The following is a 25,935-nucleotide window of genomic DNA, read 5'->3' on the forward strand; positions in this document are numbered from 1 at the left end:
CAACGCCGGGCGCTGTGCACCCCTAGACCTGCACACACTGAGATGGTGAACTGGTGCAGGGCGCAGACTTGACTCGCGCGCTCGGATTTCCCTGGCAGTACCGTACACGACGGTACAGGCCCTTTGTGATATAACCGTATGGTGCATGCAACGGGAACATACAGCAGCCATGGTGGTGGTGGTGGCCAGGCGCTCCGTCGACCAACTGGTCTCGACATCGTCACAAAGTGCAAAGGGAATAGAAGTTTTCATGAGCACGCTCTTTAGTCTCACATCAATGCTCTGTGTAAGAACTAGATATGCTCTGTTTATCTACCTCACTTTTTTTGCCCCCCCCCCCCCCCCCCCCCCAGTCCTGCCCAGCATTGGTTCCATTTTCACTACGTACCTGCCTCTTTTGGCTGCTTTAAATAGAGAACTGAAAAGAGAGGAACACTTCCCTGGAGAGGATAGCACGAAATTGCTGTCACGGATTGCGTGTCATTTTGCCCTAATACCCTGATGCCAGTGTCACCTACATCTCATGATGAATGAACCTCGGCTTCATCATCTTGCCCTCATGCAGTGACACCGTTTGCTCTGTCGCCGATGAAGCCAAGACGAGCGCAGGTGAACTGCATCGAGGACATGTTCAGCGCCATTGAAACCCAGGACTTCTACCAAGTGGAGGAGCTGCTGAAGGTACCAGGTCTGGATATCAACAGGTAGAGAACACTGCGCAGTCTTGTTTTGTGTTTGTCTCCACATGTCTCTTGGTAGAGCTGTGTTCCCAGTAAAAAAAGTCTTGATCTGCACTGACATATGATTAGGGGTTGTCGCAAAAGTTTTTCGTAGTCCCCGAAACGAACATCGTTCATTTCGAACTCGGACCCCCTCCCCTCCCCTCTAAAATGAACTCAGCTTGCTATGCTGGACGGCGAAAATCGCAGGCATGCACATGCACATATGTACAGTGTCGGTCAACTTGCAATTTTGGCTCGCAGCCCCTCCCCCCCCTCCCCCCCCCCCCCCCCGCACGAATGATGTTCGTTTCAGGGACGACAACAAGTTTTGCGCCGAGCCGACTATACCCCTGACTGCAGAAGGAGTGTAGACTCATGGACAGGTGATGTTTATATGCACTAATAAGTTAGTGGGCAGAACTGAATGCATTGAGAGATCAGGTCGAATGCACACCGACGCTTGGTTGAGATGACCCATCCCTGCTGAAGATATGTGGGTTAGGCTTACCGGTACGTCCATATGCCCAGGCCAAGGCTTAGGTCCAGGGGTGTCCGCATTGAATCATTGCATGATAGGAAACCATTGAATTACACATGATGACCCATCCTTGCTGAAGGTGGGTCGGTTAGGCTCCCATCCATCCGTGCATATGCCCAAGACCTACGTTCAGGGGTGTCCGCAATGAATACATGGTAGGAAAACAAAACATTGAATGATACATGATGACAGAGTCCACATAGCATGTTCCTGAGCCTGCAGGTTAAATTAACCATCCAATGTTCGTGTGGCTAAATTTTCGAGATATCTCGAAAAACCCGTTACTCCGAATCGCATACATTTTGATGGGGAAAGGCCATAGACAGGGCATATGTTGTCACTATTTCCACAAAAAATGCCAAAAAGAGTAGTAATATTTCCACTGAAACTCGCTCAAAGGCTGCCCGAAGTGCCCGTAACTTCAGGGTCCGGATAACCAATGTGTGAGTGCACTTGTTTTTTGTTTGTTTTTGTTTTGTTACGTTTGTTTAAAGCACACGGTCCTACTGATGATGTGGGGTAACAGTAAAGTGGGACAGAAGACTAGGACAAACAGACAAAAAGGGTAGGACATGCAAAAGCAAGGTGCAGGTGAGGCGAGTCCAGCTAGTCCGACCAGAGGTTGTTGTTGTTGTTATTTTTGGGTTGCTATCCTTGTGCAGTACAAACACCGATGATCACACGCCGCTGGATGTGGCGGTCATGATCGACGCCATCTCCATTGCCAAGTTACTGATGCTGCACGGTGCGCGCGAGAACGAGATGTGTAAGTGCAAAGGGGTGCACTAGGGCGCTTGTTCGGAGAATAGCTCCCTGATGGGGTTGGCGTCATTGGTACACCGTTCGTCAGTTAGCAAAACATTCGCACGTGAAAACTGTGATGCATAAGCTGTCACCAGAAACAACTAGAGATATGCACCACTCATTGTCTAGAGTCCAGTAGAACTGAGGAGTGCCAGGGGTTTTTTTACCGGCAAGTTGTCCAGCGCGAGACTTGACTGTATTGGTGCAAGCCAGACCAGGTGGCACTACTTCAAGTGGGCTGCCATATGGAGTTCACTCAGACTCTGTGTGACATCCAATTTCCAAGTATAAAAAAAAGCAGCATTACAAAGAGATTGCACTGCATTTCTTACCAGTCGGCACGGCTCACAATGCACATTCGTCTCCTCGCACCTTCAATGGCAAATGTTCTTCTTCTTGTCTCTTCTGCCTGTTCTGTATAGACCTTCGTAACCGGTATATCCGCAGTGTTCGTCTGACCACCTTGCTCAACGAAGCCCTGGAGGAGGTAGAGAAACTCAGCTATCAGCTACATGGCTTCGGAGCAGCGCCGACCATGAGCTCGACTGCCTTGTATTCCTCACCGAAAATAAAGGTTGGCGTTTGCCCCCCCCCCCCCCACCCCTTTTTGCACAAGAACACACACCCAGCTCAAGACGAAAAAAAATGAATACATTCATATTAATAAAGTTTCAAACAATACAAACAATAAGAGGACGGAAAAGTGTTGATTAAAAGTTTCTGTGGAGATAAGAATGATACTAACGCAATGAATAGGGCAAGTTGCGCACTCAGCACAAGAACCTTGAGGAACACTACTTGTCATATACATGTATGTTCCTTGCAAAGAGCTTTATTCAGACGGCCGCGACAACGCATTAATTCATATCAAAATTGCATTGAGGAAGAGGATAGCAGTCCAGAACTAAGATAGAGAAGTTCAAGTTTGACAGAACAAACCTTTCTTGATTAGGGATTGACTATCAACCAGTACAGCTGTGGAGGTGCCATATGCATGCTTTCGGCATGCACTGTACTGCCTGATGCCCCTCCCTTTCCTAGCAAGCAAGATGGTGTAAGTTGTGTGCGTGTGTGTGTATGTGTGTATGTGCATGTGAATGTGTGTGCGTGTGTGTGTATGTGTGTGCATGTGCATGTGCATGTGTGTGCGTGTGTGTGCATGTGTGTGCGTGTGTGCATGTTTATGTACACATACACGTACATATATGTATGTCCATGAACAGGAGGTTGAAGATCAGCTTCACGAACGCGAGCACAAGAGTCAAGTGCTGAAGCTGATGCTGTCCACATACGACAATGCCAGTACGTGTAGCAGCATGCTGACTCATTGTTACCATGGCAACACTCCTGCCTAACTACACTTTTTTCGTGCCGTGAAAATTATCGACAATGCCGTATTGCCCCTAATTCCTTGCCTGGCTGTTTGTGTTCGCTCTATAGAGCTGCCCGGTCCGCCGTCCAAGGTCACCGTGTCCGTGTTCTCACCCAGCGCATTGCGTGTCAGCTTCGATGAGCCGCTGCAGAGCAATGGAGCAGTGGTGACACGCTACAAAGGTAAGCGCTGGCCTAGGCCTATGGTCGGCTTGGCATCACCGCTCTTGTTTCAATTTGAAGTACAGTACTAAAAATCATAGAAATAAAATTTATTTAGCAACGGACTAGTGAGTGCATCGTGGAGTGGCGGCGTGACTGATGATCATTTTAAAACCTTGCTGGCAATTACAGGGGGGGGGGGGGTAAAAAGGGGAAATCCCCACTCCATTACATTCACGTTTGTTTTTACCACTTTTAAATACAAGTTAGTAGCAGAGGCGAGGTTTCCTGCAGCTTCATTCATAGGAAGTAGAACTAATGAAACGAGTTCCAACCCATTGCACAGCGAATGGGAAAAAGCGGGTCTGCTCTACACTACTTGTACTTGCATGTGTGTTGTCTGAAATCTATATTTTCACTATAGCCAGTGGCCAATAAGAGATAAAAGGTGTGCAAGAGGAGAATGTTGCTGCTGCTGCTGCTGTTGTGTATACAGTGCAGTGGAGCGTGAATGCCAACATGGCCGGATGTAGTGAGAAGGTGGTGACTGACCTGAGAGAGATGCGATACATCATTGATGACTTGACTGAGGTGAGTGGTGTGTGGGCGTGTGTGTGTGTGGGGGGGGGGGGGGGGCGTGTGTGTGTGGGTGTGTGGGGGGGGCGTGCGTGCGTGCGTGCGTGTGTGTTTCAAGTGTGTGTATGTGTTGTGCCTGTGTGTGTATGTGCGTTTGGATGCCTTCCATCATCGCTGCATCCGCACAATATTAGCCATCCCTCGCAGTCAGCAGCAATACGATCGCATCACGTCTGCGCAGTTACGTCGTCACTGGGGTGACCCAGTGCCACTCTCTGTTAAGATGCGCCATCGTCGTTTAGAGTGGCTTGGTCATGTGGCTCGGATGCCGGAGGACCGTGTCCCATTGCAGCTGTTGTTTGGTCGTTTGTTGGCTGCGCGCCCCTTCTGTGGTCCCAGGCGCAGGTGGAGAGACATTGTGGCTACTGACACGAAGTCCATTCCAAACTGGTTTGATTGCGCACAAGACCGGTCAGCTTGGCGAGAGCATGTTCTGGTTTTTCAGCCTCCTCGGGCAGTAGAGAAATCCGTACTCTGCTCATCTTGCAACCGGGCTTTCTCTCGTCCTCAAGACAGAGCACGGCACAAGTGTTTGGCTGAGCGCCAACTTCCCGTCCACCAACAGCGTGGTTCAGCACAGTGCGTCAGTTGCTGCCGATGGTTCCGTAGTAAGGGTGGGCTTGCAGTTCATCGCTGTGTGGTGCTTTCTTGCAGACTGGTTGGGCTTCTCGTGTACTTTGGATGTCAGTCGTGAGTTAGTCGTGTGTCAAGTCAGGACACTGATCATGAAGTCCGTGTAAAAATGTGTTTTGACTCCGTGCAAACTGTGTTTTGCTTGTTGTGTGTGCGTTGTGTGACGTGGTGGTTTTGTGTGTTGATTGTTGTGCTGTGCAGGGTACGCCGTACTACGTGTGCGTGCAAGCGTTCAACATGCAGGGCTATGGCCCGGCGCAGGCATCTTCTCCAGCACAGGCAGTACCGTCAGGTGAGAGTCACAGACATGTGAATACGACCAGAATATGTAGACTGGCACAATTTGGGCCAGCCGGGGAAGCTAGACAGAGTGGTCTATGGACCTAGAAAGGCGCTATATGGAAATAAAGGAGACAGTAGGCTATTGTGCTGGAGCTTTGAAGTGTGTTTAAGTGAAACTTTGAAAAGGTTCGCGCACTGAGCAATCATCGGACAGCGGTGCATGAAACCTGAAGTCACAGCAAGCCAGCCTACTGTCCAACGTATTGAGTTGGAAAATCTGGTACTGCTTTCCCTTCATGTTGTGCCCAGGCTGGAAGTCGGCCATGGACGGAGCGGCAGTCGTGGACCGTCTTGGCGCCACCGTGCAGTACAAGCACACGCTGGCCATGCTACAGGAGGCTTTGCTCAAGTCCAGCACTGCAGACTCAGCGGGTGAGGCACTGTATGAATGTCTTTGCATAAGGACACCTATTACACACCATGTACACTGGATTCTTTCCTGTGAGCACAGAAGGTGCTGTGCCCCTGCTCTGCCGTACATTCAAGTTATACGGCTGCGGTAAATGGTGACAACAGTAGTGGTGGGTAGGGCCCGGCGTAATATGCCCGAAACCTTGCCGAAAATGCTTTTGGGAAATTCTCGTAAACCTTGCCGAAAATGCTCCCAAACCTTGCCGAAAATGCTCAGAAAATGCTCACTTTTTTGCAAGAATCGCTCTCTACAGTATCTTCATCTTCATCACTGTCATCTGAAACACACTCAATAAGAGACTTGCTCGAGTCTGCCATGGTAAACAATTCATAAACTACTCAACAAGAAGCTAACCCACGGAATGCGGAAGTGACGTTCTTGTTTGGGAAGTTTTTTCTTCTCTCAATTTTGATACACAACGGCCAAGTGCTCCGTTTCCCCCAAAATGCTGCATCACGAGCCCAAAGTGCTGGGTTCGCGGATTGTACCGAAAATGCTCAAAAAATGCCGGCATATTACGCGGGGGCCTGGTGGTGGGAAAGAATTGACAAAAAGAGCGATGTTGGTACCAGCTCATACCACGCAAACCGTGTTAAGTACTGAACCCATCTGTGTGGCTATCGCGAGGTGGTCGGATTCCGAGAGACTCCACTGTATTTGGAAACTTCTGGTGAAATCAGGACTCGCTTGGCTGATTCCTGCTTGTCTTTATTTTCTCTCAATTACGCCAGCCCCCCCCCCCCCCCCCCCCCTCCCCACACACACATCTCCTATATCTGTCTCTATTTCTCATTCTCTCTTGCTCTATTTGTTTGTTTGTGAACTTCAAAAATAAGTATACATGCCGCGGTCGTCATCACATAACATGGAAGTCTCAATGGGTTTACCAGAATCGATTTTCTTGCCACGTTCATCAGTGGATATCCGTGGCCAAAGAATAATGCTGTAATGAAGAACAATATTATTCTTCGGTCACGACTATCCACTGACTTCCATGCTGTGTGGTAATGACTGCGGCGCTTATATTATGTATTGCTATTCTTAAATTGTTGTCTTTCTCTTTCTCTCTCGCCCCTGTGCACTTCTTCCCGCTGCTTGCGTGCAGAACAGAAGGGTATTCGCAAGAACTGGTTCAAGCTGTTCGGCGCACGGTTTACGCACACCCTACAGCCCAGGTAGGCGATGTGTAACGTAGTTGAATGCTGATCCGGCCAGCACGAAGAAATGGACAATAAAAGGGAGGCATCGCTGTACTGACGTCTACATTTACAGTAAAACCTGTCAAGGCGATCGCTCGGATAAGGCGACCAGCTGTCCTAGAAGATCACTAAAACTAGGACCAAGGGATGCTATTTCCAGTCAAATGACGCTGGATAAGGAGACCACCTGGTAACATAGACCACACTTTGAAGGTCCCTTGAGCGGTCGTCTTATACAGGTTGCACTGTATGTGGTAACTTGGCACTGGTGGATAGTGGTGTGGTATGGGTGATATCCTGTCCTGGCTAAGAGAATGAAACAAGGCAATAGATCAGAACGGTCTGGATAATAAGGAGAAAGACAAATTGGTACGAGTTGTGACCGGCGCTCCACCAGTGTAGCTAGATCTAACACAACTCTCTTTCCTCTTGTCCATGATTCGTATAGTATCGTATTCTGCTATTTTGATTTCATTTAAGGGGTCGTCCATAAATATCGAACTTTTTTCACAAAACGAAATAATTTTGTTATGGGGTGGGAGGGGGTTGACCAATTTCGTTTCAGAAAACATTGATACATGTGCATGGTCGTAGGAGCAGTTACACACTTGCAACTGTTGTTGTATTTATGCATGCATGTCAACATTTTTTACGTTCTAAGGGGGAGGGAGGGAGGGGTTGGGTCTAAACTAAAATAATTCGTTTGGTGAAAAACGTTCGATAATAACGGACGGCCCCATAGCAAGTACAAACAGTTACATGCCCAATTGCATGACGGCGAAGGCAAGGCCTTATCCTCACCCTTACATCTTAACAGTTGAGAGCATTCTGCCATTGCCTACATGTATGTGTTCCAGGTGTCTGTATCTGGCCATGGTGTTTGTAACGGACAACGGGCGTATCCTGTTGACGATGGATGGACATTTGCCCATATTGCTGGTTGACGACGGCACGTGTTTCCGACCATCACAGAGCACTGCCGACATCCTCTGGTTCTTGAAAGTAAGCACGATTTTCTTCTACTGTAAAACCGAAAAACTTCGGTGGAGATTTCTTTTCGGTAACTTCGGTACAGGTACAGGTAATTTTTTACCTGAAATAAAACGTGACCTAAAATTCAACCATGCCAAGCCACACAGTGTGCAAAATGCATTTTTGGATCTGGAAAACTGGTTTGGCGAAATTTTCGTGCTACCGAACCGTTGATTTTGGGAAATACTGAAAATATTGCGCCACCAAAAATTCCCGGTTTTACGGTATGAGTGCCCATGGTCTCCAATGTGGTTAGAATTGAGGAGCTTAAGGGGGTAGACCTAGAGTGCTCGGTGGACCTGGGGTCTGGGTTTCATAGTAAACTAGATGTACTACTATCATGGAAAAACAAGAGGAGATGCGAGAGGGGGAGGAAGAACGCTAGGCATGACGCACATGAATGAAAAGTAAAAGACAATGGCTCGTGTGAACGAAAAGCATCGGGGTCGATAATGATGCATGCACGCGTCCTCTTGCAGTGTCTTTGACATTGAGTTCAGAAGGAGCAGGTTCTCTTGCAGTGTCTGAACACGTTGAGTTTAGAGACTGTGCCACACACGTTGACGTTAGCTTCGTGCAGTGAAACTTTGGTATAGCTTGCCTCCCATGGCCGTACAAATCTGAACTCCATAGCCAGGGCGCAGCTATACGCGGGCAGAGAACTTTTATAAAGAAAATACCATATTTTCTAGAATTGGGGCCGACATTTTATGACCGACTATCTGATAAGCACTGCATCGTTTCAGGGACTCTGTGCGGACTTGTTTCAATTTGGGTGAGATTTTAGTTAGGGCTTTCAAACTACTAAGCGCCCCCGGCCAGTATTGCCGAAAATACGGTAAGTAGTGACTGGCTGATTTCCGTTGCGCTGTGCTATGAATGTATCTGTAGGTTGCCTCGTCCTGGCAAGGCATTCACCAGCTGAAGGAGGCACTGTCGGCGGTTTCCACGGCAACCAACTCCGTGTCGCTGCGCTCGAAGCTGCTGGCCAGTGTGATCCAGGCGCAGCTGTCTCTGAGTCACATGACCCTGGGTCAGCTGCACCACCAGGTGTTCACAGACACCAGCGGTGTGGCTGTCATGGCAACCGTTTTGCACGTGGATGTGAGTACACTTCAGGATAATAGTGAGACTTGCTTCTATATTAGTGTAGATACGACAAGTGTTATGTGTGCGGTGAAATGGGCAGAGGGAGGAGTCCACATATTTAGTTGTGCCACCATGCCACCCAGCACGAGTGCCCAACCAAGCTGAAGCGAGGAAATGCACCTTCTATGCATCCCTCCCTCCATCCATCCCTCCATCCCTCCTTCCATCCATCCATCCATCCATCCACCCAACCATCCATCCACCCAACCATCCATCCATCCAGATGCTATATTGTTCCCAGCATGGCAGCACCCACGACTACTGCTGTAACTGATGATCTTCTCTTTTCTCATGCATCCTGCATGGTGTTGTTCCTCGTGCAGAAATCACACACATCCACCGCCAGCCTGCGATGGGTGTCCTTTCAGCGGTTCTTCCAGAAGCGGGCGGCACCGCCAGCAGAGACGGCAGTCGGCAACGGCAACTCTAGCTCTGCTAGTCTCAGTGATATGACTCTGCTGCCAATAGGGACGGTAAGCCGAGTACATGAAATACTACGGGGTGAAAACGGGTATTTTTAGCAGGAAAACCCTAGCCAGATTTCCAAACCAGCCGGATTTTGCAATGACAAGTTTAGTGACTAGAGCCTGAAGTTAAAAAGATGGCACTGTGAGTTCCGATCCAAGGAGTGTAAATTCTTATCTGGCTCGCGAAAACTCTCCTATCATGTTTGTGTGTACATAGTGACTATTACAAGAAGTCATCTAGGTGTATTAAGAACTCAGATGGTGAGCCAAGGAAAAAAATTGTAACATGGAAAAACGTGGGCACAAGTTATGCGATCGAGTTCACCAACTAAACCAGATTTTGAACAGTCAGACGCGCACAAGGTAGCACAAAACTGACAAGGAGTAGTCTCTTACGTGTGCATGCCTGCTGATGGTTGTTCCCACTGGATATTGTTTCCACTGGATATTGTTGCATCACTACATATCAGTAGTACTCTTAGCAAGAGTACTAATATGCCGATGCATGCCAGTCCGACTCTCTCTATCTCTATCTCTCTCTCTCTCTCTCTCTCTCTCTCTCTCTCTCTCTCTCTCTCTCTCTATCTATCTATCTATCTATCTATCTATCTACTTCAAGTATCTCTCTCTCTCTCCCTCCCTCTGCCCTCTCTCTCTCTCTCTCTTTCAGTGTGACTAATGTTACAAGTGTTATGTCTGAAGCATGTGTGCTGCCTTCGATGGTTTTCCCGTCTGGTCAAATGTGCTTGTGACATAACATGTCTCCTTCTGCTGCTTTGAGTCTTGCATGCCTTGATGGTTTGAGTCTTGCATGCCTTGATGGTTTGAGTCTTGCATGCCTTGATGGTTTGAGTCTTGCATGCCTTGATGGTTTGAGTCTTGCATGCCTTGATGGTTTGAGTCTTGCATGCCTTGATGGTTTGAGTCTTGCATGCCTTGATGGAGATGGCGACATAAGAGGTATAGACATGCGGTTTTCGTGACAATGATGTCAAGCTACTCTGTATCCCGTGTGACTACGTGTGTTAGAACCTGGTACCGGCTAGGGCGCCAGCATCCCCTACGCCTCGGACTGGTGGTCCACTGAGGCACGTCAATGTGTTCAATTTCAGCCAGGTGAGATCGGTGTACTGCATGGCTGTGTTCCTATAATTTTATGTGCGTGTGGATGCGAGCGTGAAATTATTACGGTGCAAAATCCTGCATCCTGGGCACTTCTGGGCGAAAAAGTGGACCATTTTTTCGCCCGTGTGTGTGTGTGTGTGTGTGTGTGTGTGTGATTTGTGTGGGGTCCGTGTGTTGTGTGTGTGTGCATGTCAGCTTGGCAGAAGATTGTTGCACTCACTGCTTCAAAGCCTTCCTCATGTCCTTCATACAACCATTCAACCAGGGTGTTTGTTCTTCACAAGTCGCACTGTAACGTAGACGAGGAGGACTGCTCACCTGTCCTTCAGAAAACGGCTTTTCTATCTCTTTTTTTTCTCAGCCGTATTGTCAAGAATGTGTTTTCTGTTGTTCACCGCTCTGCTTGCACAGCCAACACCGTTGTATTCACAGCTCATCAGACATCTACCCGTGAGTAACTGCTCGGTGTTTAACTTCTGTGAAAGACCGTAGCTGGTGTCCTCCTGTTGGAGAGAATCCAGTGGCGCACTACGAAGTACATTCAGCTTGCAGCATGGCAAAACTCATATCAGATCTCAGACTAATGTACAGTCAAACCTCTCTAGTACGAACTCCAAGGGACAGATTGTATTTGCTCGCAACAACAGGATTTCTTCTTGTTCATATGTTATACCCAATGAATGCTGGTGTGCAATAAAAGCTCAGATGGTGAGCCAAGGAAAAATTGTAACATGGAAAAATGTGGGCACTAGTTATGCGAGCAGTGCTCAAGCTGACGTTCATGCCGTGGAATGTCTCAGTACTGCTTGTCAGTTCTGTGCTAGATTGTGCACGTCTGACTGTTCAAAATCTGATTTAGTTGGTGAGCTTTGTTTGTGAGCTGTTCATTTTTTCCTCTGTGTGTGTGTGTGTGTGTGTGTGTGTGTGTGTGTGTGTGTGTGTGTGTGTGTGTGTGTACGTGTGTTGCCCTGTGTGTGCAGAACATGGTGGAATTCAGTGCTCACAGCTCGTCCCTGCCACCTCGGTAAGCCCTCCTTGCTCTACCAGTATTCATCACATGCTGATGATGTGTGGATGTATCTGGGTACACACAGATACAGCAACGGCTGCTGGGATAGCTGAAATACTGTAATTTCACAAGTATTCGGTGTACTTTTATTTTTGGTACTTTCGGTTCATCTGTTTCATACCTAAAATTTCAATAAACCGAACAAACACTAACACACGTAAGCCAATAGGGAACTGCTTCTCTGAACCTAAAATTTCTGTTCACCTAACCTAGCCTTTTGCCCTCATACCGAAAATATTGAGCACCTAAAATTTCTGAAATTGGAGTAGCCTCCTCGATAGTTCTCGATAGGCTCGATAAAAAAAGAAGAAAAATATTCACAGTTCGCGTGAGATTCGGCTGAAGACCGAATTTTCCGCATCCACTGGGACGCCACCACCCTCAAAACTCAAGGCGCAGATGCAGCTTCTTAAGCGGTGGGAGGTGAGTAGATCAGACCCACCACCAAAGCGGTCAAAGACCGAAAATCCCATTCGCTGCATCCATGTTTCATATATGATAGGCTCGATATGCTAGCATTCAGTTGAGCGCTGTAGTGCTGGATAGTGCTGGATAGTGTTGATGGGCTCGATAGTGCTGGATAGTGTTGATGGGCTCGATAGTGTTGACGGGCTTCATAGTGCTGGATAGTGTTGATGGGCTCGATAGTGCTCACTGAGCACAGAGCATTTCACACCGTGAAACATGAAACTCTTGTGTTCCGACAAGTTCCCAGTGGTCCCTTGCCTTACTCGTATGTCACATTTTTGTTACCTTTTGTTTTGATGCCCATCGCCGGAGGCGATGATAGCAATGCTATGGAGGACTGGATGACTATCATCATCTCCACTTGACATCTCCACTTGACCATCTTCTACATGTCTGTATATACCATTCCCTTTCTCTCTCTCTTTCTCTCTTTCTTTCTTTCTCTCTCTCTCTCTCTCTCTCTCTCTCTCTCTCTCTCTCTCTCTCTCTCTCTCTCTCTCTCTCTCTCTCTCTCTCTCTCTCTCTCTCTCTCTCTCTCTCTCTCTCTCTCTCTCTCTCTCTCTCTCTCTCTCTCTCTCTCTCTCTCTCTCTCTCTCTCTCTCTCTCTCTCTCTCTCTCTCTCTCTCTCTCTCTCTCTCTCTCTCTCTCTCTCTCTCTCTCTCTCTCTCTCTCTCTCTCTCCAGTGGTCTCTACGTCGCTCTACTAGCTCTGCGCACTACCATAGCAACCATGAGCGTGTGCGTCTCACATTCCTATCCGGCAATGCTGCCTCACGTCAAGATCTCCGACAATCCCAATGTCTCGAAGTGAGTAATGACTGCGAAAGATGCAAGTCACCTGTTCCGCAAATGAGGAGTTACACAACTGCTTACAATCTATGTGTCCATGTGTGTCCATGCATGTGTGTTCATGTGTGTGTTTGTACAGAGATGAATGGCGGTGGATACAAATGCTACTGCAAGGCAAGGTATGTGCGGATGACCCGTTCACGGACTGATCTTCCATTCTTCTTTCTAAACTCTTCAGTTAGCTCACATGTCTACTGCATATCATGGGGGGAGACTCTAAAATTCAAATAGAAATTAAACAACTCGTGATGTGGTGTGCTTTATCCATGTTGGACATTGTTCTGAGCAAATGACTTGTGTTTACAGAAGGCGGCATTCCGTGTGATGACAGAGAGAAGCAGGGTTGACTGCACCATGTGCCTGAACGGCTGAGCGGTCCCAGCAAGTTTCGCGTCCAGACTGAGTTGCGAGCGCTCGTGCGACGTCACGTTTCTCACTTCATGACTTGGAGCGGAAGTGTGTACGCATTTTCGTTTTGCAGAACCTCTCTAATGCGAGTGGCTAATCAGTGGCTTGTCCACCAACTCTCTGATCTTGTGCACAGCAAGGGGAAGTACTGCAGGATCGGTCGCAAGACGTTGCCGTGGCATCGGGACGGTCCTTTCAGCAGAGACTGGCCCGCGCCGCCTCCCGCTTGTACACACAGTATACGGGCTCGTCGGAGGACACCGAGTTCTTGGTACGTGCACAGCTAGCCCTGGGTTGAAGATTGTGGCGTGTTCGCTTCTATCCCTCCCTGCTGTGGCTCAGCTTCTTCTTCTTCTTGTAATAAGCCCATTGCGCAATGACGTAATTTGTACCATAAACACCCCACACAGCCACCTGGGCATGGTCGTTTGGGGGTGTTGAACAGTGCATTGCTGATCCCAGTGTACTCACATAACACCCCGCACAGCCACCTGGGCATGGTCGTCTGGGGTGTTGAACAGTGCATTGCTGATCCCAGCGTACTCACATAACACCCCACACAGCCACCTGGGCATGGTCGTGCGGGGTGTTGAACAGTGCATTGTTGATCCCAGCATACTCACATGGGGTACGGTGGGTAATGGGTTCGAGCCATTGCCAGGCGCCAATGTTTCGAAAGAAAGGGATCCACGAGCGGGATTCGAACCCAGCAACCCTGTCTTTCCGGGACAGCACCCTACCGATTAGGCTACCGGGCATCACACACGCACGCACACACGCACACACACACACACACACACACACACACACACACACACACACACACACACACACACACACACACACACACGTGGCTCCTTGCTACACTATGATGATCGTTGCTATGGTGATGTGTACTATGCTGGTGTCTGCGATGATGATGGTTGCTACGCTGATATGTGCTAGTACTGTTACGATGATTTCTATGGTGATGTGTGCTATACTGATGTGTGCTGTGGTGACGGTTGCTATGTCGATGTGTCCATCCCCCATGCAGAGCACACACTATCTGTACACGGCGGAGGTAGTCCACGTCTCGCCGGACATCAGCTACGTGCTCATCATCCCGTCGCTGCAGGACATGGTACTCGCACCCGGACAGGACCACTGCTTTGATCACAGCGGCGACGTCATGTATCTACCACTGCATTACTATGAACTAAGTGAGTCATGGACAAAAGTTCACTAACAATTTCAACAAGACTTAGTGTTGACTTGTTAGTGAACACAGAATAGACCTGCTTGAATCCTGCTCGTTCACACTACACCACAATAATGATGTCATCCGGGAAGTGTTGCCGTGCAGCAACCCTTTTGGGCTGCATACTCTGCGTTTCATGCACTCTTGCTACCACCTAGAGCCTTCCATTTATTTGTAATCCTCTGACAATGTTGCTCATAACATTTAACCATCTGGGAAAGTATTGTAACACCATGTAACTTTGTGCCACTGTTGGTCGAAAACAGAATTCTACTCAGTGACGAATGTAGAAGTAAAAGTGGGGAGGCCTGCAGTTTCATGAACAGTTAAGAGTTGAACTAGTGCAGTGTTTTAATGGAAGAGAGCGTGTGGGCTCTACTCTTAACTGTTGACAAATGTATGCACGGTTAAAATGATACTACGCGTCTGTTACGTACCGTAGAACGGCTAATTCTAGCGGGTAGAAATGTCAGCGTTTTCTGAATCGGGACCCATTCGCGATGAAATATTTAGCGATCCGAGTTTCAGAGTTTAAACAGAATGAGGATGACTAGTATTGTACTGTACATGCAAACATTTCAATTGGTGCAGCAAAACTTTAGCGAAAACACTCCTTTCGCCAAAATCACTAAGATATCACCGGCGCTAAAAATAGCAATTTTACAGTACAGTAGTATGAATGCGGGGCGGGGCTATGCTGCTTGTGTTGACTTAACGGGTTATCGTGTTGTTATCGTTTGTCTGTTACAGTGTGTCATGGCACGTTTCTGCCGGACGTCATGCCGCACATTTCACGGCTGGCGGCGATGAGCGAGGTCCGAGTGGTGGCAGCGCAGCAGAAGCAGAGAGAGGTGAGTCGCTCAGGGTAATAGCAACAGTTACTGCTGCTATTCCATACCTACCGACCATCCCGATTTGGCCGGAACCGTCCCGATATCGACGGTGGTGGCAATAAGCACCCAAAAGTGCCTTTGTCGCGTGCCTCACAGTTACGTTTGTATACATGTTCATAGCTAGGTTGCAAGGTATGTCATTGTCCCGATCTCAGGTTTGCAATGGGGCTGGCAGGTGTGATAGTCTAGGTCTGCTGTGTAGCAGATAGGCCCTATGACTCATCGTTTCTTCTTTTCTCTTTTTTTTCAAATAGGCACTGGCATGTGACTCTAGAGCAATCACATCTCATCAAATGATCGACTGGACTGTGATTCTGAGTTTCGTGTGCAGGGCAATTATCAGGCGGCTTTGGTTGGCTGTATCAGAACTGTGTTGGTGGGAAGTGTTTGGAGGGGGTACTCAACTCTTCATTTTTTTGTGAATCATTTGATCGTACCGGTGGTCTTCTTCTTCCGCAAGAACTCTTGACTCTGGTGTCCTTAGTGTGTCAGTATCTGTGTGCGTGTGTCTATGTGTGCGTGCGTGTGTGCACCTAGGCATTCTCAATGGATGAGGTGCGCGCCGCTCAGTCGGAGTCCGATCACCTCAACACCATGTCCAAAGTCAGTAGTCACCGTGCCGCAAACCTCTAGCCATGTACATTATACCTGTGCCTGTACAGTCAACTTCGCTTATAACCACATTCGGCGGGGCATCCAAAAAGTGTCCCAATATTCGCGAAGTGTCGTTATACCCGAAGTCTCATTACATATATTACAGTTGGAAGGGACTTTGCTCTGGGCATGGAAATTCTGTCGTTATTCGCGAATTGTCGTTATATCCGCAGTCGTTATTCGCGAATTGTCGTTATATCCGCAGTCGTTATTCGCGAATTGTCGTTATATCCGCAGTCGTTATTAGCGGCGACGTTGACTGTATATGTACATGTACTGTGTCCACCGTGGACATAGAAAATAGTGTCCACCGTGGACATAGAAAATAGTGTGCACCGAAGTACAGTCAATCTTGGATATAACAACAACCCGTGAAAAACAACACAATCTTCCGACATAGTGATCACTTGACTGCATACTTTGACCCCCGTGGTTATTAAGGACAGCTCCGGAATAACGGCGTTTTTTTCTCATGCGCAGTCGAGAGTCGCCATTCGCTATAATAATAATATCGCAAGTGTGGCTGTAAATTGATGATGTCGTGATTTTATAGGAGTTGATTATTGGTTTTCATTCTGTGCTTACGTGTGTGCGTGCGTGCGTGTGTGTGTGTGTGTGTGTGTGTGTGTGTTTGTGTGTGTGTGTGTGTGTGTGTGTGTGTGTGTGTGTGTGCATGCGTTTGCGTGCGTGTGCATGTGTATACCTGCACATGCGGGTATGTTTTTCGGTTTTCACGTGTGCTTGTGTGTTCATGCAGAAACTTGACACGATATGGAAGGAGTTGCTCTGGATTAACAACGTCCTGGAAGCAGGACGCTCATCGTCGCAGAATGTGCGAATTGCGTTGCGTAGCTTGTACTCTAACCCAGTTGCTGGTCTGTGCAATATCAGCAAGTCCCTGCCTCTTGGTCACGGACAAACCCAGCAAGGTACGAATGAGCACAACGTAGTCAACATAGTCAACGTAGTCAATAATTACCGTACTTCCCAGAGTAAAAGCCGTGTGTGTCTCACTGGTGTTGCAATTTCTGTAGCTCGTCTTCCCCACAGATGGCCCAGAAACGAAAGCACTGATATCGATATTGTGAACTTGAAGGCACGGACCACAGCTTTCTTTGTGTTAAGTCATTTTGTCTAGGCTCATAATAAATTTCAAATCCAGTGATGGAGGTGGGAGGGGAACAGGTCTGTGTTTGAATGTGCGTGTGTGTCTGTCTGTCCGTCTGTCTGTATCATGCTATGTGTGCTTGTCTGCTTGCCTCTCTGTGTTGGTGTGGTTGTCTCACTGTGCCTGTGCCTCAGTGTCTGTCTCTGTGTGTCCGTTTCGGCGTAAGCTTGATATCCATACGACAACAGACCAGCACAGGTCCAGGCAAGGGAATAGTGAAAATGCACTGGCTGATAGGCGGACCACATCACAGAAACAGGACTACAGTCCATTCAGAAAAGGTTGAGCGCTGGCTCTGGAGAGCTCCCGTGTTTGGCGATTTTGTGGTGCACTGTGCAGTGCCGCGCGATTCGAAACTTGAAAAAGGGTCCAAAAAGGCACCTCAAATGGGGTTCGAACCGCAAATGTACTGTTATGCAAGTGGAGTGGATTTTCATGGTTTTTACCCAATTCAGTGCTTTGGGGGCAAAACCTGGCCGAAATCCTATTCTTGTTATGGCTTGCTTTTTGGAGAAATAGACTTCAAAAACACAATTGGAAGAGCATTCCATGGGGGATTGCCAAAAAAAAGGAGACGAAAACTCAAAATTATTATTTGACCCGTTTATGGCCAAAAGCTAGGATATCAATCTTTTTCTGAATGGACTGTAGACTGATTGATACTGATATATTTCTAACGTTTCGACGATTGTCTCCTTCAGAATGATAATGATTTGCTGTGTCCATATCTCTGTGCATGTGTGCATTCTGGTGTGCGTGCGTGCGTGTGTGTGTGTGTGTGTGTGTGTGTGTGTGTGTGTGTGTGTGTGTGTGTGTGTGTGTGTGTGTGTGTGTGTGTGTGTGTGTGTGCGTGTGTGTGTGTGTGTGTGTATGTGTGCATTCTTGTGTGGGTGTATCTGTGTTGTACCAGATGGTGAGAGTCACACAAAGCTAGCCAACGCAATGTCCTGGCACGCGTCCACCAACACCAAGTCCGCCACTATAGGTGGCACCGGCCAACGCGATGGCAGTAACAACGGGCAAACCAATGCGGATACGGCAAGCGGTGGAATTAGAGCCTTGCGCTCGACGGGGGCCAAGCGACCCCTGCAACCGACACTGAGCTACGACAGTGGCGTCCCTAGCAGGGATGAACGAGAAAGCGGAAACTCGTCCAAGGACCTCGCCAGCTGGATAGACGTGCTAATGGACGGCGATGATAGCCACCGCAACCACCACCGGGCTGGAGGTGAGCGCGGTGGTGGTAGTGCGGCCATGAATCCCTGGAGGCTGCGTCACGAAGACGACGAGTTGGCGGACGACCGATACGACTCCGCGAGGACGCCGTGCAACGCCACGCCGTTCCTCGCGGACATGTCCTCCTCTCCGTCGCGCTCGCGCTCCAGTAGTCGTGGTAGCAGCGCGACGGGAGGCGATGCGGCACAGCTGTCTTCGGCCGACACGAGTCCCAATGCTCCTGCTGCGGAGAAGCTCTTCCCCCGCCGACCGCCGGCCGCAGTAACATCAGTAGCAGTGCAGGCGATTGCCAAGGCTAGCCTGACACATTCTCGTTCCGTACCCGTCACTCCGTCCGCCGGTACTGCATCGTCGTCTCCGACTTCCTCCTCGCAGCAGCACAAGTCTGGGACACACCCGCCATCGTACACTCCCTCGCCGCCGTATCGACCGGAAAGCGCTGCACGGTCATCAAGCGCGGACGAAACCTCTCGCTCGACGCCGCACAGGAGCGAGCACCACTCGCATTCGCCAATCGGTCGTCGGCTGTCTGATCGGCGCAAGGGGCCGCGCCTCAAGCTGCCCAGTCTGCCGCGCTCGCCCGTCCTGAACAAACGCAGCCTCAACAAAACACCCTCGTCGCCGCTCCTCTCGTTCGTCTCGAGAGAAGCAAAGCATCCGGCATCGTCCGGCAGCACGCCACCTAAACCGTCCAGCCACGCCGACCTCAAGCAGCGCAGCGCTTACTCCCCGCGCACTCTAGACTTCTCCCCCTCCTCCGGTGCCGGTGGCAACCGCAACACCACCACCACCACCACCAGCACCACCACCACCAGCAGCAGCAGCAGCAGCAGCAGCAGCAGCACAGCAAGTACCCGTAGAGAAGGTGAGTGAATTGGGTACTGTAAAACCGGAAAGTCTAACGAGTCACGAGGTCTAACGTTTTAACGACCAATCATTTTTTGTTATTTGAAAAAAAACGTTATCGCTAAATGTCTGTGCAAAGATGCGCATACAGATGGGTGGCCAGGTAGCCATTGTTAACCTTCTTTGCACGTAATCATACCAAAATTACAAAACTTTAAACTTTACTGTTTTACAGTATGGCAGAGACTGCGCCACTGGTGCGGCCATGGCCGTACCAAATTTTTTTACCAATTCCAGCGTCCATGGGCTGCTCAGTGTGCATTGGATTATTTGGAGATGCTAGTACTAAGCTATCCTCATACACTCTTCGCTAGATCCTCTCGCTCCGAAATTGTTCTTCTTGTCCAGTGACATCAACAGCGCTAGCTGTCATACTTGTTATTAGGGGGATGTGTAGCTGAAACAAACAGATATGATGCATAGAGCTAGAGATGTATCCTCCCAGGATTTTGAAATGGGCAATAATGGTAATGTGCCGAACCACCAGTTCATCCCCCCACCCCCGCCCCTCTCTCTCTCTCCCGCTCTCCTTCCTACTGTGTGCTCCGAGAACATTTGATCAGGAAATTTCAAATTCCAAGTGTTAAAAGATGCCACTAGATCCGGTGTGTTGAACATGTCATATCATACTCAGATCGCAGCAAATCGAAGTCTCTTGCTCTGCAGTGAGGCTCGTCCCACCTGTTTCACCGGTGTAGGCAATGGCATTCGAAAGGCTTTGACACCGCAGAGAAATTGAGCAGCTTGGCAAGGTGGGATTCAGTTTCGAGGCTCCTCACTGGTATGGAAATGGTAGATTATTCATTAGTTTTTCAAACTGTATACGAGCGAATAAGGCATAGAAATTGCGGCATATAAAATCACTACAATAGTCATGTACTTTGTAGACACTTACAGTTGAACATCTATTATCCGCACATCGACTATCCGACCATTCGATTATCCGTAACAGTTTTTTTGGGCGCACGTGCCGTAGAGTACGCACTGTGCATGTAGTGAGCGATTCAAAAAATACGAAAATTTTGAAAAGTAAAAAGGTCGTACGTGTACATGTACATGTTTCTTATCCGGAACATTTGCCTTATCTGAACACCGCCTGACAGTTGTCTGCCCAGAGGTGGTCGGATAATCGATGTTCAATTGTACCTCATCAGTACTACTACAGTAAAACCTGTCAAGGCAGCGACCACTCGGATAAGGCGACCACCTGTCCCAGAAGACCACTGTAACCAGGACCAAGGGATGCTATTTGCAGTCAAATGACCCTGGATAAGGAGATCACCTGGTAACAGAGACCACATTTTGAAGGTCCATTGAGCGGTCGTCTTAGACAGGTTTCACTGTACAAGTATTCCTTGTTGTGTTGCTGTGTTGCTGTGTTGCTGTGTTGCTGTGTTGCTGTGTTGCTGTGTTGCTGTGTTGCTGTGTTGCTGTGTTGCTGTGTTGCTGTGTTGTTGTGTTGCTGTGTTGCTGTGTTGCTGTGTTGCTGTGTTGCTGTGTTGCTGTGTTGCTGTGTTGTTGTGTTGCTGTGTTGCTGTGTTGCTGTGTTGCTGTGTTGCTGTGTTGCTGTGTTGCTGTGTTGCTGTGTTGCTGTGTTGCTGTGTTGCTGTGTTGCTGTGTTGCTGTGTTGCTGTGTTGCTGTGTTGCTGTGTTGCTGTGTTGCTGTGTTGCTGTGTTGCTGTGTTGTTGTGTTGCTGTGTTGCTGTGTTGCTGTGTTGCTGTGTTGCTGTGTTGCTGTGTTGTTGTGTTGCTGTGTTGCTGTGTTGCTGTGTTGCTGTGTTGCTGTGTTGCTGTGTTGCTGTGTTGCTGTGTTGTTGTGTTGCTGTGTTGCTGTGTTGCTGTGTTGCTGTGTTGTTGTGTTGCTGTGTTGCTGTGTTGGTGTGTTGTTGTGTTGCTGTGTTGCTGTGTTGCTGTGTTGCTGTGTTGCTGTGTTGCTGTGTTGCTGTGTTGCTGTGTTGCTGTGTTGTTGTGTTGTTGTGTTGCTGTGTTGCTGTGTTGCTGTGTTGCTGTGTTGTTGTGTTGTTGTGTTGCTGTGTTGCTGTGTTGTTGTGTTGCTGTGTTGCTGTGTTGCTGTGTTGCTGTGTTGTTGTGTTGCTGTGTTGCTGTGTTGCTGTGTTGTTGTGTTGCTGTGTTGCTGTGTTGCTGTGTTGTTGTGTTGTTGTGTTGCTGTGTTGCTGTGTTGCTGTGTTGCTGTGTTGCTGTGTTGCTGTGTTGCTGTGTTGCTGTGTTGCTGTGTTGTTGTGTTGCTGTGTTGTTGTGTTGCTGTGTTGCTGTGTTGTTGTGTTGCTGTGTTGCTGTGTTGCTGTGTTGCTGTGTTGTTGTGTTGCTGTGTTGCTGTGTTGCTGTGTTGCTGTGTTGTTGTGTTGCTGTGTTGCTGTGTTGCTGTGTTGTTGTGTTGTTGTGTTGCTGTGTTGCTGTGTTGCTGTGTTGCTGTGTTGCTGTGTTGCTGTGTTGCTGTGTTGTTGTGTTGCTGTGTTGCTGTGTTGCTGTGTTGCTGTGTTGCTGTGTTGTTGTGTTGTTGTGTTGCTGTGTTGCTGTGTTGCTGTGTTGCTGTGTTGTTGTGTTGTTGTGTTGCTGTGTTGCTGTGTTGCTGTGTTGCTGTGTTGCTGTGTTGCTGTGTTGTTGTGTTGCTGTGTTGCTGTGTTGCTGTGTTGCTGTGTTGCTGTGTTGCTGTGTTGCTGTGTTGTTGTGTTGCTGTGTTGCTGTGTTGCTGTGTTGCTGTGTTGTTGTGTTGCTGTGTTGCTGTGTTGTTGTGTTGCTGTGTTGTTGTGTTGCTGTGTTGCTGTGTTGCTGTGTTGCTGTGTTGCTGTGTTGCTGTGTTGCTGTGTTGCTGTGTTGCTGTGTTGCTGTGTTGCTGTGTTGCTGTGTTGCTGTGTTGCTGTGTTGCTGTGTTGCTGTGTTGCTGTGTTGCTGTGTTGCTGTGTTGCTGTGTTGCTGTGTTGCTGTGTTGCTGTGTTGCTGTGTTGCTGTGTTGCTGTGTTGCTGTGTTGCTGTGTTGCTGTGTTGCTGTGTTGCTGTGTTGCTGTGTTGCTGTGTTGCTGTGTTGCTGTGTTGCTGTGTTGCTGTGTTGCTGTGTTGCTGTGTTGCTGTGTTGCTGTGTTGCTGTGTTGCTGTGTTGCTGTGTTGCTGTGTTGCTGTGTTGCTGTGTTGCTGTGTTGCTGTGTTGCTGTGTTGCTGTGTTGCTGTGTTGCTGTGTTGCTGTGTTGCTGTGTTGCTGTGTTGCTGTGTTGCTGTGTTGCTGTGTTGCTGTGTTGCTGTGTTGCTGTGTTGCTGTGTTGCTGTGTTGCTGTGTTGCTGTGTTGCTGTGTTGCTGTGTTGCTGTGTTGCTGTGTTGCTGTGTTGCTGTGTTGCTGTGTTGCTGTGTTGCTGTGTTGCTGTGTTGCTGTGTTGCTGTGTTGCTGTGTTGCTGTGTTGCTGTGTTGCTGTGTTGCTGTGTTGCTGTGTTGCTGTGTTGCTGTGTTGCTGTGTTGCTGTGTTGCTGTGTTGCTGTGTTGCTGTGTTGCTGTGTTGCTGTGTTGCTGTGTTGCTGTGTTGCTGTGTTGCTGTGTTGCTGTGTTGCTGTGTTGCTGTGTTGCTGTGTTGCTGTGTTGCTGTGTTGCTGTGTTGCTGTGTTGCTGTGTTGCTGTGTTGTTGTGTTGTTATCTTGTTGTGTTGCTGTGTTGCTTGTGCCAGAGTTAGCAAGCTGTGCACGTGGTGATGAAATACAGCTGTCCGTCTACCCGTACGAGGGAGCGACGGAGAGTGGAGGCAGCAGCAGTGCGGGCATCAAGGTACAGTTCATGTCCATTACCGCTCGGCTCATAAATAATGGAGAATTACACAGACAGAAGAACGAGCTATTGTTTTTCGTAACTCTGAGCCCTCTACGGACGGTGGATGAACTTTTACATGGTAATGCAGAATGATACTGCTATACACCTCATCAGTCTGGTTTACTGTCGGTCGGGGCTCATTTCTGCGTATGTGCCTCAGCTTATGCGACCTGAAAAAGATTATGTCGAGTTTGGACGTCACTTGAAGAAAATCGTCCAAATACCGACAGAATATTCTTCTCTCTTGTTTGAATATGTTCTTTTTCTGTAGGTACAAGCCAGCCACAATACAATGGCCTGTGAAATCGTCTTCCGCATCGTTCAGAAACAGCTGGCCAAGGAGCGCAGTGGTGTCGGTGGTGGCGTTGGCAGCTCCTCGCGTTCCTCTTCCGCCGCAAGTCGGCTGAACGGCGGTGGCGGCGATGGCTCGTGTTGGCTTTTGCCGTCACGCTATGCACTGGCAGCGGCGGCACACGGCCAAGGACCCAGCGTACAGGAAGTGACAAACGACTTCTGCCTGCTTGCTGCTGCCGCCGTCAATGACGATGACGGCAGCTTGCCTCCCGAACTCCTGCCCGACAGCTACTGCCCGCTTTCCGTGGAGGCTACAACGGCAGCGTCCGGTACGCCTGCTGCTGGCCATCGCAGTAGAAGACTTTATATCCGTGAGCGCACGCCATTAGAGAAGTCTATCCGCCAGCAGAAATCCACGTCAGTGTAACCTGGGAAAATACACGGAAATTCCGAAGTGTGTGCGTGCGTGTGCATCGGTCGTGAAACTAGCTGACTTTAGTCCCTCATGAAACGCTTTCCCACTTTGGAATATGAGTGGACGAATACTGGGGCTACATTTCTCCCATCGTATTCATGGTAACCACAACGAGGCTGTGCAATGTGCTGGCGCATTTTAGACGGTCTACACGTTTAGAAACTTGAATTGAAAATCCGACCATTGTAAAACGAAAACTAGGATATTGCCTACGATTTCCCACAACAAAACCATGTTCAATTTGATATCTTTTTTCACCACCAGAGCTCTGAGCACCTTCTTGGCCGCTCAGCTGCCCCGGATTGTGCAGTGTAGCTGCATCTGATCCTAGAAAGAGAAGACCACTGGTCTATTTCTGATAGTAATCTTCTGGCTCTGCTTTCGTCAGAGGGTGACAATTATTTCTCACTTTGTTATCTGCCTTTTGGAGTACCCTGATCTTATGAGAGTCCGTGTGCGGGTTTTTGCATTTAACATACCGGGCTGCTATTTGAATCATTTTTACTATTTTTCTATGCGCTGTGAGTTGCAGCAATGAAAACAGCTCGTCCTGATCTGTATACTTCATGGATCACCGCTCTGTTGCGGATTGCGCCCTCTTGCTTGCATAGCTACAAGTGCTGTTTCGGTGTCGAGAATTGTCTGCTTCTTTCCATGCAGCACTTTCTGCTCCTCGCGTGTGGTAATCCAAGCCACCAAGAGTACATAACTGTTGCTGTTTTGTTTTGTTTTGTTTTGTTCGCGGCTTTAGTTTACTTCAGCATAGCGCATAGGCACAGGCAATGACTATGTATCTGCCTTCTCACTGGGCGTATTGCCACAGTTCTCGCATAATGATGAAGATACTGTAATGTGAGATACTGAAGATACAAGTATTGAGTTACCATGGTTACACAAGAGAGAGTTTGGAAGCTTTGTTACACTCTGAGTTTCATGTATTACTACGATCACCAGGCAACTGATGGATCCAAAACGGGCAGCCAGAACATGTTAACATAAGGGGGAGCAAGGTGGGAAATTCTGAGGGTGTCATAGGCGACGCGTATCATAGCGCAAGACTTGCCAAGAGTCAGGTGCAGGCGTGAAGTTAGTTGCCAAGTCTTCAGACTTCGGCAAGTTGGGGCTGTGCAGCAGTAGTTCCGGCGTGAATGATAGTTGTCATTCCATCTCACTGACTAGGTCGGAGCTGTGTGGTCATCTGGTATCAATACGAGCAAACTGAGTCCATCACAAAGTCATACAATGCCAGTGTCAGGGTTGCCCAAGATCTGCAAGTACTAGTAAACTATTACTAGTTACACTCGGGAAGAGTTGTGCACAGTTGTTTGCGACATGCGACAGTGCTCAAGACACCAACACATGTACGTAGTCATTGGCTCAGGCTGTGTAGCTCTGTGCCAACACAGATCGACTGTGGTGTAACGGGGCCAATTGGCCAATGCCAACGCCCATGTTGGGGCCAGGGAGATGAGAAGGGGAATCCGATGTGTCAGTCACTGGCTCAGTGGCTGACACGGACACTTTCTGCGGTAGAGGTGTCACATTCTGTGCTAGTGTGCGGTAGATCTACAACATGTAACATTGTCATGTACAATCATGTACATAAATAGAAGTTCGTTCCACTGACTTTGTACGCAGAACATTAACAACGCAGACCCCGCCTATGCTTACATCCCCTGCCTTAAATTGTCGTCTGAAATCATGGAATGCGATGCACAAGTAGTAGTACTGTATGCCTCCGTTGAAATGTTTTCAGTTCTTCTCACTCATGACTTTAGTTCTGCGAGAACACATAAACGTCCCGCTCAGTACTATTACAGTACCGGTACCGTGGATGCAGCCAACCCTGGCAGCGAGGTTCGCCCCCTTGTC

At 48.6% G+C, this 25,935-nt stretch overlaps 1 protein-coding gene across 1 annotated transcript in view; it reads left to right on the top strand.

Moving 5' to 3' along the window:
• LOC135812073 (uncharacterized) overlaps positions 1 to 24,983 on the top strand; it is a 33,540-nt gene extending 8,557 nt beyond the window's left edge. The window contains exons 9-33 of the mRNA XM_065325402.1: positions 566 to 704; positions 1,923 to 2,026; positions 2,487 to 2,638; positions 3,288 to 3,366; positions 3,505 to 3,618; positions 4,094 to 4,188; positions 5,068 to 5,158; positions 5,458 to 5,580; positions 6,726 to 6,795; positions 7,677 to 7,821; positions 8,743 to 8,955; positions 9,324 to 9,473; positions 10,497 to 10,583; positions 11,004 to 11,042; positions 11,573 to 11,616; positions 12,813 to 12,935; positions 13,057 to 13,096; positions 13,522 to 13,656; positions 14,422 to 14,587; positions 15,376 to 15,476; positions 16,056 to 16,121; positions 16,930 to 17,101; positions 18,251 to 19,441; positions 23,155 to 23,252; positions 23,566 to 24,983. Of these exons, the coding sequence (XP_065181474.1) occupies positions 566 to 704; positions 1,923 to 2,026; positions 2,487 to 2,638; positions 3,288 to 3,366; positions 3,505 to 3,618; positions 4,094 to 4,188; positions 5,068 to 5,158; positions 5,458 to 5,580; positions 6,726 to 6,795; positions 7,677 to 7,821; positions 8,743 to 8,955; positions 9,324 to 9,473; positions 10,497 to 10,583; positions 11,004 to 11,042; positions 11,573 to 11,616; positions 12,813 to 12,935; positions 13,057 to 13,096; positions 13,522 to 13,656; positions 14,422 to 14,587; positions 15,376 to 15,476; positions 16,056 to 16,121; positions 16,930 to 17,101; positions 18,251 to 19,441; positions 23,155 to 23,252; positions 23,566 to 24,015 (4,187 nt within the window). The 3' untranslated portion in view covers positions 24,016 to 24,983. The remainder of the gene's footprint in view (positions 1 to 565; positions 705 to 1,922; positions 2,027 to 2,486; positions 2,639 to 3,287; positions 3,367 to 3,504; positions 3,619 to 4,093; positions 4,189 to 5,067; positions 5,159 to 5,457; positions 5,581 to 6,725; positions 6,796 to 7,676; positions 7,822 to 8,742; positions 8,956 to 9,323; positions 9,474 to 10,496; positions 10,584 to 11,003; positions 11,043 to 11,572; positions 11,617 to 12,812; positions 12,936 to 13,056; positions 13,097 to 13,521; positions 13,657 to 14,421; positions 14,588 to 15,375; positions 15,477 to 16,055; positions 16,122 to 16,929; positions 17,102 to 18,250; positions 19,442 to 23,154; positions 23,253 to 23,565) is intronic.
• Positions 24,984 to 25,935: the final 952 nt, after the last annotated feature.

The sequence above is a fragment of the Sycon ciliatum genome, chromosome 3, assembly GCF_964019385.1.
Source record: "Sycon ciliatum chromosome 3, ocSycCili1.1, whole genome shotgun sequence".
Lineage (NCBI taxonomy): Eukaryota > Metazoa > Porifera > Calcarea > Leucosolenida > Sycettidae > Sycon > Sycon ciliatum.